The following is a 15,940-nucleotide window of genomic DNA, read 5'->3' as shown; positions in this document are numbered from 1 at the left end:
TAGATAGAAAATACCCGGACTGATACAACAATCATACTCACGAATTCAAAAATGTTTCTACCGTATAAGAACTCGAACCCGCGATCATCAGAACTTAAGCAGTGTTTTAAACCACTACACTACCGAGGCCGAAAATTATATAACGCAGTTTATTATTTTCAAAATATCTGATAAATAGGAACCGTCGCTTATATAAATGAACAGCACCAAGGGCATCATACATCATTCCACGCCAATGGATGCCATTCCGAAGGACTTAAGTATTATGCTTTCATCCCCAATAATGTTGCTATCATATCCCACCCTTTAAACAAACTTTGAGCGCCTAAAATAAGTGAGATAGTGGTCCAGACTACTTTATAGAAAGTCTACTTCGATAAAATTAGTACTAGTTACGTGGGTATATGTTGCTAACAATTCTAATATCTAATTACATCATCTCAATTTCCGAATTGTAAAGGATCATTACAGGTTAAAACTGTTGAATTTGGTGTGCAAATGTTGAATGGATTTATAGAAAATCGTAAAGTTATTTTTTTAAATGAGCAATAAATAGTAGATAATGTCTACCATTTATTGTACTCAGGTATTTGTATTTTAATTGTGTGTATACAATTAAAATAAAAACACACCAGTACAGTATTATTACATTAAGAGTACATATATGTATTAGTAATGTAATGATCTGCCTGCCTTTTAACATAATTAATAAAATTAGCAGTGTGCATTACTGCATACTAAATGTCCCTAAGTGTAGTGCTTGAGAAGCAGGCTTAGTTGGAATATCAAGTTTTAAAGTATTAAGATCAGTTCAGGGTGATGTTTAATTACAATTGGTAGGTATTGGTAGAATTGGATGGTAGAGTTAAAAATATTTTTTTTTAATATTAATAAAAAAATTATGGCGTTCTTAAGTAGAAAAAATAGTCGGTATGAACAAATGATATTTCAAAATAAATTCTACTTTGATGACCATTTGAAACAAATAAGAACATATGTACATAAACAAATTGAGACTTGAAAGACATTGAGCTATCGTTTTCTATACTTCTCAAATAAAAAAAAAATATATATCCGTTTTATTATTCTTTTGTTGTATGATAAAGAATACTTCACATGTTATTATAATCAATATTTTTTTTTATAACTACATAATAGTATACCCTGTTAGACACGCCATTAGTTCACAAACAAAAACGACTAAAACCGTAACAAAATTGGTAGAGAACAACCCGAAAGTCTTTTAGATTAAAAGATTATTTAAAATTGGCTTATAACAAACAAACAATTTTCGTATTGACCATTTTCAATATCAGTTCATTTTGGACAACTTTACTTTATTGATATGTTACTTTACTTTACTTTACTATATTATTATATTGATATGTACCTATATATTGTTCAAAAATATATAAACTTGACAATCTTCAAAATATGAATTTCATTTAGTAGTGAACCGGGCCTGATTCGGCATCAGTACCGCATCCAACAGTGGACTTCCTGCATCAGTGAGGTCAGCGGCTCGCCGATGTCAAGCGTCGCGGTCTCCGCGAGTGCGCTAGCGCAGAATACCGCACGTCGCGACACTGGCCGCACGAGAGCGCTGCGTACCTCAAGTCGGCCACCGCACATACATCGCAACAAAAAGTTATTAAAACCAGTGTACATTAAGTGTCTGGACGTGCAAACCACCCACCGGATTAAAACTTCAGGATCAGGTATTTTATACTGCCTTTTGTGAATGCACGGGAACTGGTTTTCTAGTTTTACATCGCGAAAGTGTTTGAATCGTGCCTAGTGGTTATACCTGAGTTTCAAGAAAGCATGCCTACTGTATTTACATTCTAAAATGAGTATTTAAGTTGCCAATTCATGTACTTAGTTATTTTATAAGAGGTATATCATTCTTAAGTTAAGCTAATGAATTATTATACTATAAAATACTGCACTGCAGTTACTTCGGCATGTTTTTTTATTAACAATTATAGTCCACAATTCTTTTTTTTTTTACTGTATTTATTTGCTTCGAAAGATTTATGGATGTAGATAAAATCATATCGCTGAGGATTTGTTTTATATTGAGGTAACTACAATGCGATTCGACTAGACATAAAACACATAAAACAATGTTTGCATTGAATTGTGAGAAATTACCCAGTACCGACCATGGATTTTTTCTATACCGAAACTCAATGCCTAGGCAACTAGGTAAGTTTTCGTAATCAGCGATAAATAAGTCAATGACCGTTTATGCCTAGATTACTAAATTGATTGTTAATGCTTTGCTTTCTTATCAAGCTGCTGTGACATTTACTTAGATAAGGATATAAAGGTATAGGTCAACTGTACATATGCTGTTATTTTAAATAAAAAAATAATTGTATCTTACTCTTAGTATTCTTTCCAAATAATTTGACAGTATTTTACGCTTTTAATATTTAGTAGGTTCAGAGAAGGGTTTAGTACCTATCTGTGCTACTTTATTAGCCTGATCTAGGCTTCTTTAATATAATAATAATTGATTGGGATAAATTAACATACAATTTTTATCCTAAATAAATAGATAGTTCCCATAGCTTCCGACAAAATATGAATGAGGCAATTGTGTCAAATTATTCATTGTTTTTTAACAACAATATAAGACCATTATATCATATCTAGATATTCGATTCTATACTAGATTATTTTAATTGGTTGAAACATTGATTATTTATAGACATATAATTCTATAGTCCAGACACCAGTAGATCTTTAATGGTAGAGCATCATTGCGTAGCTACTGTTTTACTCATTAGGACCCATGATTGCAACAAATCACGATCTCTCTTCTCTATTATATCTTTACTTTGCCATTTGGGTCCTAATAATTATGTTTGGTTAACAATTATTAAAGTCAGAGAACACAGTAGTTCTCAGTAAAGACAGAGAAAACAATTTCTTAATATTTATAATATAAAAAATATCCAAGTATAAAAATCGATATTGCTTGAACACTAAATATAAATGAGTGTAATACCTACTGTATTACACTCATTTAAATTTAGTGTTTAATACTTTTGTTTATTATTGCTTATCTACTCGTAAGCATAAGGTGACATTATAGAACATACGAGTTTTATAGACCGTGATAAAATCATGCTATTATTACTTATATTATTATTAGTGAAAACACAAGTGTAAATACATAATGGACTCTCCATGAATAATTAATTATAAGTAAGATGTTTATTACAGGACTAGACTTCAGAAATGGCGCTCTACCAGTCATGTTTATTTCTCACAGTTTTAGGTAAGTTAAAAACAATATTATCTAAATTATTACATAATACTAATTTTTTTAGTGTTTGTATGGAACATAATTAACTAAATGGGTTTCTCAAATAGTTTAATAGTGACTATATAGTATTATGCCGTACGCATAGGTACTATCTTGTCTGATCTGATCCGGCACTGATTTTGATCATAAATGTAGCTTCAAAACTGAAAAATTTTCTAAGTAAATAAATGTTTGTAGGTAATCTTGAGTTGAGCCGGTCTATTCTGGAAACTAAGTTCAATAACATACACCACATTTTATACTTATTTCGAAAATTATTTTAAATTTTAGTGCTAGATTATTTTTAAGGTATTAATTTCATATTACATGTACAATGTAAGAACTAACACATATTTATTATCGTTTTATTTATATAGTCTTGATTACATTTTGAAATCTATATTGAGTTTAGATTCCAGAGTAGAGCCGCAGACCCTGGAAAAGCGATTGTTTATATTTTTCAGAATACCTGATTTCTACGTATAATGAATACACAAAGGGGTTATAGTGATAGTTCAATACAAATTATCTCAATTCATTATTATCGTCTTCTGAGAACTGCTACTTACGTGGGCGTGATTCACTGTTATTCCACTAAAATAAGTATATTTACATCCGGACATCAGTCGGAGCAATACTATAAGATTTAAATTTATTCATACAAAAAATCATATAGTAATATTCCTTTTATGTGAAACAACTATACCTCTGTGACTCTACCGTCTGTCGTATTCGTAAACAGAATAGTGTAATGTAAATTTACATAATGATTCATGGCTTGTCGATGGCCGTGAATGAGTGACGATTTAATCTTACCCATTTACCTTATTGTTGAGATCTTTCTTCATACTAGGTAGTTTCATATTTTTACACATACATTTTTGAAGTACCTACAGCAACCATGAAATTGACGAGATTATTCATGATGGGTATAAATGGCCCAACGGAAGATATCGTGGTTATGTCTTGGTAAATTATTTATTTATTTATTTATTTAACTTTAATGCACACAATATAAAATATAGTATAGTACATTTGGCGGACTTAACACCATGCGGCATTTTCTACCAGTCAACCATTGGTGGTGCAGAGAATAATTGTTGGCGGTGCAAAATTATAAACATAAACAAAATGCAACAAAATATAAATATATATACAATATATATATATACTTAAGACATACAATAATATATAACATAAATATATACAAATATGATACCTATATACACAAATACACACATATATATGCAATAAACTTAAATATATACCAAATAGTCTGACAGTCACAGAACTAAAGAGAGTTAAATGGAAAAAAAGTGAATTCAGAGAAGAGAGAAAGTTATAAATTCAAATAATATTCCCGTAGTTTACATAATTATACTAGAATATCTCCAAACTATCTTCACTGGTGCTCTGCCAGTGTATCTATCATACCATTATGTGCTAATTCATTTTAATTAATCAATATATACATATAAATAATCAGTAGGAACTATACCATCAAAAATCATTTTTGTATGTTCCTTGAACAACCTAAAAGTTCTTGACTATTTTTTGTTAACGTATGTACACCATTTCCTTCTCATCCATTATAAAAAAAACATGTAATTGTAGACCGATAGGTCAAACAGGTCATAATGGTTTGAGTTTTCAATTCTTAATCCTGAACATGTTACACTTAGTTCAATTCATACGTGACTTGCCTCGCATAAACTCGTTCCCACTGTGTAAATATAACTTGATATTGCGAGTTATGTTTATACAAGGAACAAGTTATACTGTCTCTATAAGTGAATCAAGAATCGATATATAACAAATTACTTCCAGAAATCTCAGCGTCGATTATGACCATCACTTCATTTTTAAAATAATAGATCATCCATGTGAATTTAGTTAATTTTGGTCATAGAAACTACAATCAATGTTCTTCTTGAAAGAGAATAAACTAAATACAGAGAATACTTTAAAGAACAGATACTTAAAGAGTAATTTAAAAAAATATTCATTCAAGACGAACATTCACTAAAGTTTATACACTTTAAGATAATTAATCTTCAGTGTCCTACTGTACATAAAATATATGTTCATATCTATGACTTCAACCGTTTAATTATTTGATGATGATTTAGCCAGTACTTGGAATAAATAAAATATTAATGAAAAGTTGTCAATTCGTGCAAATATAATAGCTAAAAATTTAAATAGGTATACAATTAATTCTACATGATAGTAGCTATAGAGGAAAGGGTCGGGTCAAACTTCGTTGTCAGAATAAGGCAAGACTATCTATCTCTCCTTTTCAGTGAACAGTAATACCAAATACAGTCCCTGCATCCAATTACTGCACTCTCTGGCTAACATTTATCCACCCACAAAGGAAATAAATTCCTAATTTAGAGATTGGAAATGCAATATTTTTGTTAGGTACATATTATTTCTAAAACCTTTTGCTAATTAACTGAGTGAACTTTTTGCGCGGATGCAACTGTAAATAAATTTTATATATAAACAACAAGCGGATAAATTACGAAACTTTAATCGACTGTGAGTCAGTCGATTCCGAAACTTAAGCATTTTTTTGTCAAATAACTGTACCCGCAGCTAATAGCCAAGTTCTGACTCAATAAAAATACCAAGAAACAGAAACGAATGCAAAAAAACTAAAAAATATACATAACAGAGAAGGATGAAGTGATTAAATCGTGTAATGTGATGGGAACTTTTTTATAGAAACGTGCATGAGGTCATAAGTTTAGAGGTCAATATTTTTTAACATATCTAAAATATTGATGTAAAAACGATCATTCTAATGTTATTGTATTGTAAAGTTATTACCAATTATAAAAGAGAGATATAAAACGGACTATCCGATACGCTCCGATTTTCAACAAAAAAACAAACTCGGCATTGTTCAGTTACATAATTAATTCTGAAACTTTGTGATTTGTTTATCTAACATATTTTTATTATATCAGGACTTAAGATCCAGAACACAAAATTGTATTTAGTACGAAGGTGCCTATTATAGAAACTTCAAAAAGTCAAACACATATTTACCTATAGAAATAGGAACTTATTAGTTTTTAAAACCTATACATCATATCTGTTCTGAAGTAATGTAATTTAATTCGATTTAATTAGACAATAAAAGTAAATAAAAACTACAGGTGTAGGTACTAGTCTGACTCGCAACTATTATTTACTGGTTATTATTTCACTTTTAAAAGCTACATTATCCACGACAAGTGTGGTATATTCATAGCGCCCGACTTGTTCCAAATTGGTTAAGTGCCTTGTTATCTTTTTAATACTGGTCGTCCCAATGTGACTGGACTACGTATATCGACATATCACTTTATATGTATAGACATTCCGTAGACAATTTTTTTTATCCTATGCTCAATTCTATAAAATTATAAATATCTTTTTATAATTTTATAGAATTGAGCCTATGCTCAATTCTATAAAATAGGAATTAGATAAAAAAAGGAAAATAGATGTCTTCAAATGCCACATTGCACCAATCATAACAGCGTTTGCATTATCTTAGATTATTTAGAGTTGCGCTATCTGTAGAAATTAAAAAATAATCTCTTTGTACACATTTATCAGAATAGTATTAATTCCTAAAGTGAAGTAAAAATACCGGTTACAAGATAGTATACAGCATCTGATAATTCTCCAAAGCATCTAACCTTGAGAATAATGATATTTGTTAAATTCGTACCACTGCTCTTACTGTAGTACCTAACCTAACCTAACCTAACCGAAAAACTGGCTGTTCTACAGTTACCTAGATACCCAAGGTAACATTTCTTATACCCCTGTGGCACACAGATTGTAAACTATTAAAATATAGGAATAAGTAATGTACCACAATGAGCAAACTGACGTGACCTCATGCTCATCTTATTATTCACCACTGGTGCCACCATTGATGCAGGAGCACCGTTCCATGATCCTTCATTAAAAAACATAGGCTATTTCACACGAGCACGGCCACAGGATACACCCCGTGCCTGATATAATGAAGTCAAACTCAAACTTAAGTTTATTTATTAACATAGCACCATTCGGCGTCTTGTATACGTCATATTTTTATTACTATCCCTACCATCTAGTTCTGCTAGCTGCGTTTAGTTATATGCGTTAACCGTGAGAAGAACTGGCAAGAAACTTAACTGGTGCATTTTTTTATGTTATTATTATTTTAGTAGTCAGTTTTGTACAATCTTTAAATATTATATGTTATTTAGATAATGTATGAGTATATGTCTAACATATTTTATTGTGCCACTGATAAGGGAATATGACATAGTTATACTGAATGATTATTAGTAAGTACTACAAACTACCTATAAGCACTGTACTTTGACAAACAAATACAATGAACCTATAAATACATCAAATAAACAGTACAAGGCTCTGAAGCAACTCTATAAACTGATTGAACACGGAAACCCTGCAGGCAGAACTCTTCCGGTATCGTAGCAGCCAACCAGGGTTACCAACTTTATATCACTTCTAAAAATCTAATGAAATCTCAATTTAGCTTTTAAACCTCATACTTATTCTTAAATACAGTATTTGACTGATTTTCGTAGATCAAAATCGGAGTGTTTACGATTTTGATCAAAGATGATATGAGAGTTAAAATAACCTCGCATGAATATCGTGTTGTACTAGAAGGACGGGTGGCATCCCTGCAGCCATCGCCTCTATAAATCGACATAAATTCCCTGCTCTAAGTAAATAAGAGATAATTCAATGTTGAAGAATACAACACCACGGAAAATACCTGACATTGTTTAGTAATGTTTACGGCCATTACTGATACCATGCCTATTCTGAGTGCTTGGCGACCAATTAGATAGCACTAATGAGTAGCGTCGCTCTGAGAATCATGATCTCACTGTTATATAGTGCCTATACATATACAAATAATGAATCTATTACATACAGAAGACAATTTCATCTTTCTTGTGTTTATGTAAATCCACTGTATTATATGTAATTACTACTCGTACAGGATGCTGGTAATTTTTATTCCTTGGTGGGTGCATTGTACCTGTAATACTCGCCAAGAGCAAGTACTTTATAAATAAATAATACTTTTACTTTTTAAACCGCGTTTATTAAATATATCTATAAATAACCCTGGACAATTAACACAGCGCCATCTAGTCCCACAGTAAGCAGAGCATGTGTTGTGGGTACTAGACAACAAATATCAATACCTAATTTTTCTTTTATAAATATATACGTAATTACATAGAAAATACCCAAGCTGACACACAATTATACTCGTGAATACAAATGTTTGCACCGTGCGAGGAATCGAACCCGCAACCATCGGATGCAAAGCGTTGTGCTAAACCGCTAGACCACCGAAACCGTAAAATATGTCTAGGTATAGGTACAGGTATAGGTATAGGTATAAACAATAATGTTAAGAGATATTTAATGAGGTAAATACTAGCAACTGCATCTCACAATATAAACAGTGGAATGCTATGAATATACCAGTCTATGTTGCTTACTCACTGATAATGTCGCCAACTATTGGTAAAATGTTTTTTATTAGTAATTTTGTTCCTTTTCGTAAACCGGATACGCAGGAAAAGAGCCTACGTATCATATGCGCCCCAGCCAGGTGCAAACTTAAGTTTTGCTGTTCATTTTGTTTTATACGTTGCAGACTGTCAATATCAAATTAGTTTATTTTTTAAATATATTAATATTCAAATTACTATTTGAAATGAATAAAAACTTCCTCTAATTAATAATTTATCTTGCCACAACTTTCACTGGAAATTATGAGGCTAGCAGGCTATCTCCATGCCAATCAATGAGTACGAAAAATGACTCATTCGCCTCCAAGCATATTCATATAACTACAAAATCAACTTCGGTTTGTATTCGTTCATCTGAGAACTGGTTTTAAACAGTTAAGCATATATTAGCTTAAAGTTACGCCTGACCCACTAATTGAAGTGTGTTAACGCAGACCGACGATAATGTTTGCATTTCGATAAGTTCTTAAGCTGCTGCAGTTCGAAGCCTACATGTTAATAGTTGGTAAATATAAAAATTGGGCTGGGTGATAACGGCTTTTCAATAGCCCACGCACGGTGCCGTTAAACCATACATTATATTATGTCACAGTGAGAATATTTTAAGCGTTTATTCATTATAGTTTATGCATATGACATTCAGAACAATTTTGTATACCCATACTGTACCTATTTGCATAAGTAAAATATGATTTCCATGTCTACAACAATGAGAAACTATTAAAATAAAAAAGCAATTTGTTTTTTCCAAACACTTAACTGTTATTGGGTGTTAGTATGTTCCGTATAGATAGATATGATGTTAAATCGAATTCTTACAAATCACACGCAATTACATTTATATAAATGTAAACAATAAATGTGTACGCGCTAGAATTGTACTATTTCTCATTTACATTTCATATTTGACCAAAAGTCAGTTCACATTTAGTAATGAAGAACGCTGTGCGTACTCATTTTACATTTTAATATCAGTTTTAATTATTACTATCTTTATTATTATTACTTATTAGTATATTTTTATAGTTTCGATACAAACCGAAAATTGGTCCTTCGAGCCGGAACGAAAAGGTTCTAAGCTCAGAATCAGTGTGATTCTTCATCGGGAACAAAACACTGATTTTCAGATTCAAATGTATTTAATTTATTACTCTAATCTAAATATTATAGAATAGCTACATAATTTTATGTAACGAACACGAAAGACCTAGTCTGTTTATGTATGTATGTAAGGTACATATCAGTAAGTATTAGTAAACAGGTGTAAATTTTTGTACATAGGTACTGGTATAATTAACACAACTCCATTAATAGTAATCTACGAGAGGTACGCTAATTTTTAATTTATTTATTTTTGTCATAAAAGTACATATAGAAGATGGTAATATTTAATAGATAATTATTGAAGTTATCTCGTTCTCACTTTTTGCTTTACAGATATGCAATTATTCTAGTGTTTTATGTGTACCTTTATCCTGCCATTTCAGGCAGCTGCAAAAACTGCTTGTTTCTAAGCTTTATTTTGGTTGAGGATATTATTATCACGGTGGCATAATATCTTAGTACTCCGGAATAGCAATGATTGAGATGTTACTGGTGCTCTTCATGTTTATGTGTATTTAAATTAAATAAATATAAAATATCTATTGTCTTTGGGTTACGCACTCTCTTTTGTCTTTTTGTTTCTGTCTTTATGTTGAGTCAGATATATAATATTCCGTAGACTTTTGTAATAAAAAAAATGAGAAAGTATATGTATATAGGCAACAGTTGTAATTGTTACAACTTACCACCAGGTTATCCGTCAGCGACAGGTTGAAATTCCGGTTACAAAAAAATATAAATTGCTACTATTACAAACATAAGGTCAGCTTAGTTCTTTAGTTTAGTCGACCAAACGGTCTGGCATTTCGTGATCAGAATCTTGGATTATGGATTATTAATTTTAGGATAGTAATGTTATAATTTAATGGACCTAGTCTCGTTTCAAATGTAATAAATAACTTATCGAAATGGACATACGTCCAACTAATAAATACTTATTAGTTTAATATATACCTACTTACATTATTACATCAGCAAAAATATCATTCTCAGATCATCGACCGCGCTCATGTTTATTTTTAATTTTATTTCAATTAAATTCCAAGAATATCTGCTACGAATACGTGGTGATAGTGCCAAATTCCAGGCCCACATATATTATTGTCTATTTTAGTAATTTTATTTGTCTTCGTTAGTACGTAATAGATAAATAACTTGAATGTGGAAACTGAAAGTATATTTTTTACCTTTATGTAGACACCATACATTCTAATGACTATAACATTACCAATAGGTATTAGGTATCACATTTTGTAACATAAAAAAAGGATACAATCTAAAATCCAAACATCAAGATCATAATACAAATTACATAATATACCAGAAATACTCCTAAGTTGTTTACTGTTACAGGTATTGGACTATGCCACAGCCAGAGCACAGACACACTGGATACTACAAGATTAGAAGAGAACACTCTTCCCAGTCTGGGGAAAGAAATAGAAGACAACAGCCGATACAAAACACTCGAAGCGAACGCCACGCTTTGGAAGCTTCTTGTAAACGACAAACAAGGAGTTAGCAAGTATGAATATTGATTTTATATTACGAAACAGGTTTTAATGAGCTTGATGGAAGCTTCTTAAACGTTTACTTTAAGAAGCTTTGCAGAGACAAGAAGTTTGTTATATAGTATATTTTTACATATACAACGAAACTATAATTTGAGGTAAATCAGTGCATAATTTTACATTTATTTCTATTCAACAAAGTACCTACACTTTGTTTCTATTATCTTACTTTTTAACGTAACTACACAGGTACTATAATGAATGACGACGTTGCATTCTGTCACAAGGAAAATTCTGATTAGAATAGTTAATTTATAAAAATGTAATTTGTAATATTTTTAATAAATAATCCCACAATGTGCGTTGTATACTATATCGGTCTTTATTAATATCGTATGCAATATGGGATATTGAATACTAGGTTTCTACTTTTCTTTATTCTGTAAATAAAATTCTATATATTTAATTTCTTTACCATCAAATTTAAACCACAATAACATAGTACAATTCTAATATACTGAAAATTGGGTAGTCCTACTGATAAATAAATAAATTATAATCTCTAAAAGTAACGATCATTATTATAATTTTCGTCAGGTCGGAAGTATTCGATATGCTACATTCCCGAGATGAAAACCAGGATCACATAGACCTGCCTGTATTTCCAGAAGACAATGAAGAGTCAAGAGCAGATGTATCTGTAAGACCCGATTCTCAGGTTGAACTTTTACAAGGTAAAAATAATTGTTCTTTTGTTATTTCCAAGTATATCGTAAATTCTGAAAGATTCATTTATAGATTTCTTATTTCAAAGGTGACAGTTTTGTAAATGTAGTTTGTGTTCCCTGTTTTCCCAGGACGTATCCTTGTTTTTGTAGTGTATCTATAGGCACTAGGACGTCTTGAATTTGAAGATATTAAAGAACTTCCTGGATTTTTAAATTTTAGTATTTACGCGGCACTTTTGAATTCTAGTATCCCGTATAATTTTATTCAAATACGATTATTACTTGAATTTCATTTCGGCTATTTTCCCTACATTTTATTATAAATATTTCAACTCTATTAAAGCGTGCTGTTTTTTTAACTTTATATACTGTTTTCTTTTAATTTGGGGTAGGCAACCATTTCGATACAAGAATAGTCGAAGGTGATTGAACTGGATAATTTTCACCAAGAAACAAAGTGGAAATCCAACAGTAATGAATCACGTGACTGCGCAGTTTGAAGATTTTCAAATACATTTTCAGTTTTGCAATTAGTTTCTTTTAGAAAGTTGTATTAAATTTGTTCTTCATTCGTAAATACTAGCACTGACTTATTATTATGCCAAACTTGTATACATATCGTTGTATTTGCTTCCAGCTGATGCGGCAACAGTTCGCAAAGACTCAATGGGGGCTCGATACACGGCATGGAGAGGTGAGCCTTTCGGTAAAGCTGCAGGGATCATGGTTGTGATCACGTGCAGTATCGTATGCCTCGGATACACAGGCCTAATAGTTTGGAGGAGAATATATCTGTAAGTAGATTATGAACTAATACAAATTAACCCCATCTGTACTAAATTACAAACACTATCCGAAGTATCAATTTATATGCATATATATGCTGGTAGTCACATTTTCCCTAATTTAGTTTAATTGATTTGTATTTGTTATCGCTGTATTAAACTGTATTTTTTTAATCATGTACACTTACATACTAATTAGTATGAGGGCAGAGTTTGTTGTCGTATCTTTTTTTTTAGCTAGCTTGCTTTATCCACCCTCTCTGCTATGCTCTATTAATTCATGTCTTTGATTTGTAGGTACATGAAATTAAAATAGAAAATATTAAAATCCTACTGACTACTATCCGAATCCCGCTGCCCGCGTTGTACACATCCTGTTATTAGCTGACAATGTAATTTTCTTTATGTAATTGTAATGTAAATGAAAGAATATTTAAATTGTTATTTTATACTTTATAATATTAGACACAACATAAAAAATAAAATCTTTCCTCTTCATAATATTTTATTCGTGTGTACTAAGCACATGAATGAAAAATATGATTTTATCCGACTCGAAGGCTCATAAACAACTTGTAAATAGACGGGCCACGAGTGCGTCTCATAATGTAGTAAACTCGAAATAAAGCATTATGGCTTCCAAGTTTATTGTGAAGCCCTCATTGTGTTGGGTAACCTGATATATGCGCTCCAGGGGACCGCTGCGTAGGAAGCGGTCAGCTGTCACGGAAACTGCGCCTAATGTATAATGAATTTACGTCGGAGAACTTGCACTGAGCGGAACAAAGAATTAACGGCATATATGTTTAGGGAACTCAACTTTTGTTAATTTTGTAGATATATCACTTCCAATAGACCCACACAAACATAAACAAAGTTAAACTACCATCTTTTTACGATAGGGCCTAATAGTGTACATGTTTGTTTATTGGAATAATTTGACTCAAATGGGTTATTAATAATATCATGAATTAGTATTAAATATCTAGAGTATTTTTGATTAAGGTCAGTAATAAGTCAGAAATTTATTTATTTATTTTATTAGGTACCTACACTAATTTGTGTATTAATAATATTAACCTATATAATTTCGAATTAATCCTGTTTCAGAAAAAGAAATGGACTCAAGCATGAATTGCTCAGAAATGAAGAAAACATTGCTGAAACACGAATTGAAGTAAGCACGTAAAGTAAAATTTTCTTTAGCAGGTAATGGAACAAATTGGACACAGTCGAATTTCATTGGAAATTGGTTAAGTAGTTACGAAATATCATGAAGTTACGAAGTACCGTGAAGAAATATCATCATAATAATAATGTTTAGACTAGGATTGTGTAGTTCGCGAACTAATGTTTTGAAAGAGTGCTGCTAGAGATGTGGTACGCAAACCAGTTTGAAATAATACTCATAATCCTAATCTTGGTACAATAAGCTACTGACTTTCTTTGACTAAAATTTGTAGCAAACGACTTGTTCTAGAGTTGCGAACTAAATTGAGCAATCCCACTTGCGAACTATTATGTTCAAGACTAGTTAGGTCTTATCGCATTCAGTATTACTTTCTGTACCTACCTATATGTTTTTGTGGTACGCACTATAAATATCCCAAACTGACACTGACCGCTTGACAAAGGACATAATAATATTAAACCAGGATAGTTCACACAGTGCCATCTAGTCCCTAACTAAGCTAGACTGGGTACTAAACAACTAATACAACTATTTAAATACACACATGATATACATAGAAACAACTAGAGAATTTTATTTAAATAGATGATAATGGAATATTATAACCGTCTACGCTAACGGTTTACGCTGACTTGTTCATTTTATCATTCTTCACCAGTGGAAGATGATAAGATGTAGTATGTGCTAAGCCCGTCAAATAACATATTTGTATTTTTCATTTCAGTTGTGAGAACTTCCGCCGCTCCTGTTATGCTTCAAGTAACGTGGTTACTTCGACGAAGGGACACGAATGAGATAGCTCTTCGTTCTACGTGAAATACGTAAAATCTACAGAAGTATTTACTTCAGTATATTTTAAATTATATTACATTGATCATTAATAAACAAGATGAAACTGACAAAACTTCAGCCAATCCGTAAATTAAATGACAATATTCATTCATTACAAATATAATCAGATTATTTTAAATTATTATTTAAGTACTAACTGCAATTAGTAGATACTAGTATATACCCGCGACTCCGTCTGTAAGAGCGAGAGCTATTGAGTAACTGGAAAAAGTAGAATATAACTTCTGCAACAAATATCGTTACTTTTATATTTATATTATAATTTTAGTAATAAGGTTTAAAAACAGTTTATTATTGATCAATGATAATAATGTGACAGCCAGATATATAATTTGGACTGTTTTATAAATTCTGCTGTCATTGTTGTGGTATTCTAATATAAATGATTTTAGATGATTGATATATGATAATCATTAGTCTACGAACAAGTTATATTTCGTTTCAAGCGCGACCAACTAAAGACTGAATTTATTAGATTTCCTACACAATAGAATTATGAAAAGAACGTGGAGGTCCATAGGTTCACTATTTACCAAAAACCCCTTTCCCCACCAAGTAATAATTAATAATCAGTTTTTGGTATTTTTTTTTCATGTCCGTATCTTGCAATCGGCTCATCAAGCCTTTAACAGATTTGTTGTAGGAATCTGTTGACGAGAGAGAATTGCACCTATAGTGAGGAAACTGTCTCATTTTACTTTACTATTTTTCTTTTGCTTTAGTGTATAAAATCCCAAGCATGATGTCTTTAGGCCTTCTGTAGTTCAATGGGTCACGTCGTGCTGTTGCAAGGATGTTAGTAAGCACCCCTATACGTTCTCTGTATGTTCTTGTTCTGTGGTATATTTTTTTCTCTGTTTGTTCTCAGATCGGTTCTGT

The 15,940-nt window shown here is 31.4% G+C and overlaps 1 protein-coding gene across 1 annotated transcript; it reads left to right on the top strand.

The window, feature by feature from the left end:
- The first annotated feature begins 1,522 nt into the window (after window positions 1–1,522).
- LOC131850541 (uncharacterized) lies at window positions 1,523–15,590 on the top strand. The gene is made up of 7 exons (XM_059200793.1): window positions 1,523–1,718; window positions 3,235–3,289; window positions 11,347–11,518; window positions 12,102–12,238; window positions 12,870–13,026; window positions 14,128–14,194; window positions 14,934–15,590. Exons 2-7 carry the CDS (start codon window positions 3,250–3,252, stop codon window positions 14,937–14,939), a joined length of 579 nt encoding a protein of 192 aa, XP_059056776.1. The 5' UTR covers window positions 1,523–1,718; window positions 3,235–3,249; the 3' UTR covers window positions 14,940–15,590.
- The last annotated feature ends 350 nt before the right edge of the window (window positions 15,591–15,940 follow it).

Source organism: Achroia grisella, unplaced genomic scaffold (assembly GCF_030625045.1).
Source record: "Achroia grisella isolate CSIRO2021 unplaced genomic scaffold, CSIRO_AGI_Agris_v1 utg770, whole genome shotgun sequence".
Lineage (NCBI taxonomy): Eukaryota > Metazoa > Arthropoda > Insecta > Lepidoptera > Pyralidae > Achroia > Achroia grisella.
This window is presented reverse-complemented; position numbering and strand designations above follow the sequence as displayed.

What these genes read in the sequence shown, in the direction of transcription:
- LOC131850541 (XM_059200793.1), top strand. Translation starts at nt 3,250, where the DNA reads ATGGCGCTCTACCAGTCATGTTTATTTCTCACAGTTTTAG. An exon ending in GACAAACAAGGAGTTAGCAA is followed by an intron (nt 11,519 to 12,101) that starts GTATGAATATTG and finishes AATTTTCGTCAG; the next exon opens with GTCGGAAGTATTCGATATGC. An exon ending in GTTTGGAGGAGAATATATCT is followed by an intron (nt 13,027 to 14,127) that starts GTAAGTAGATTA and finishes ATCCTGTTTCAG; the next exon opens with AAAAAGAAATGGACTCAAGC.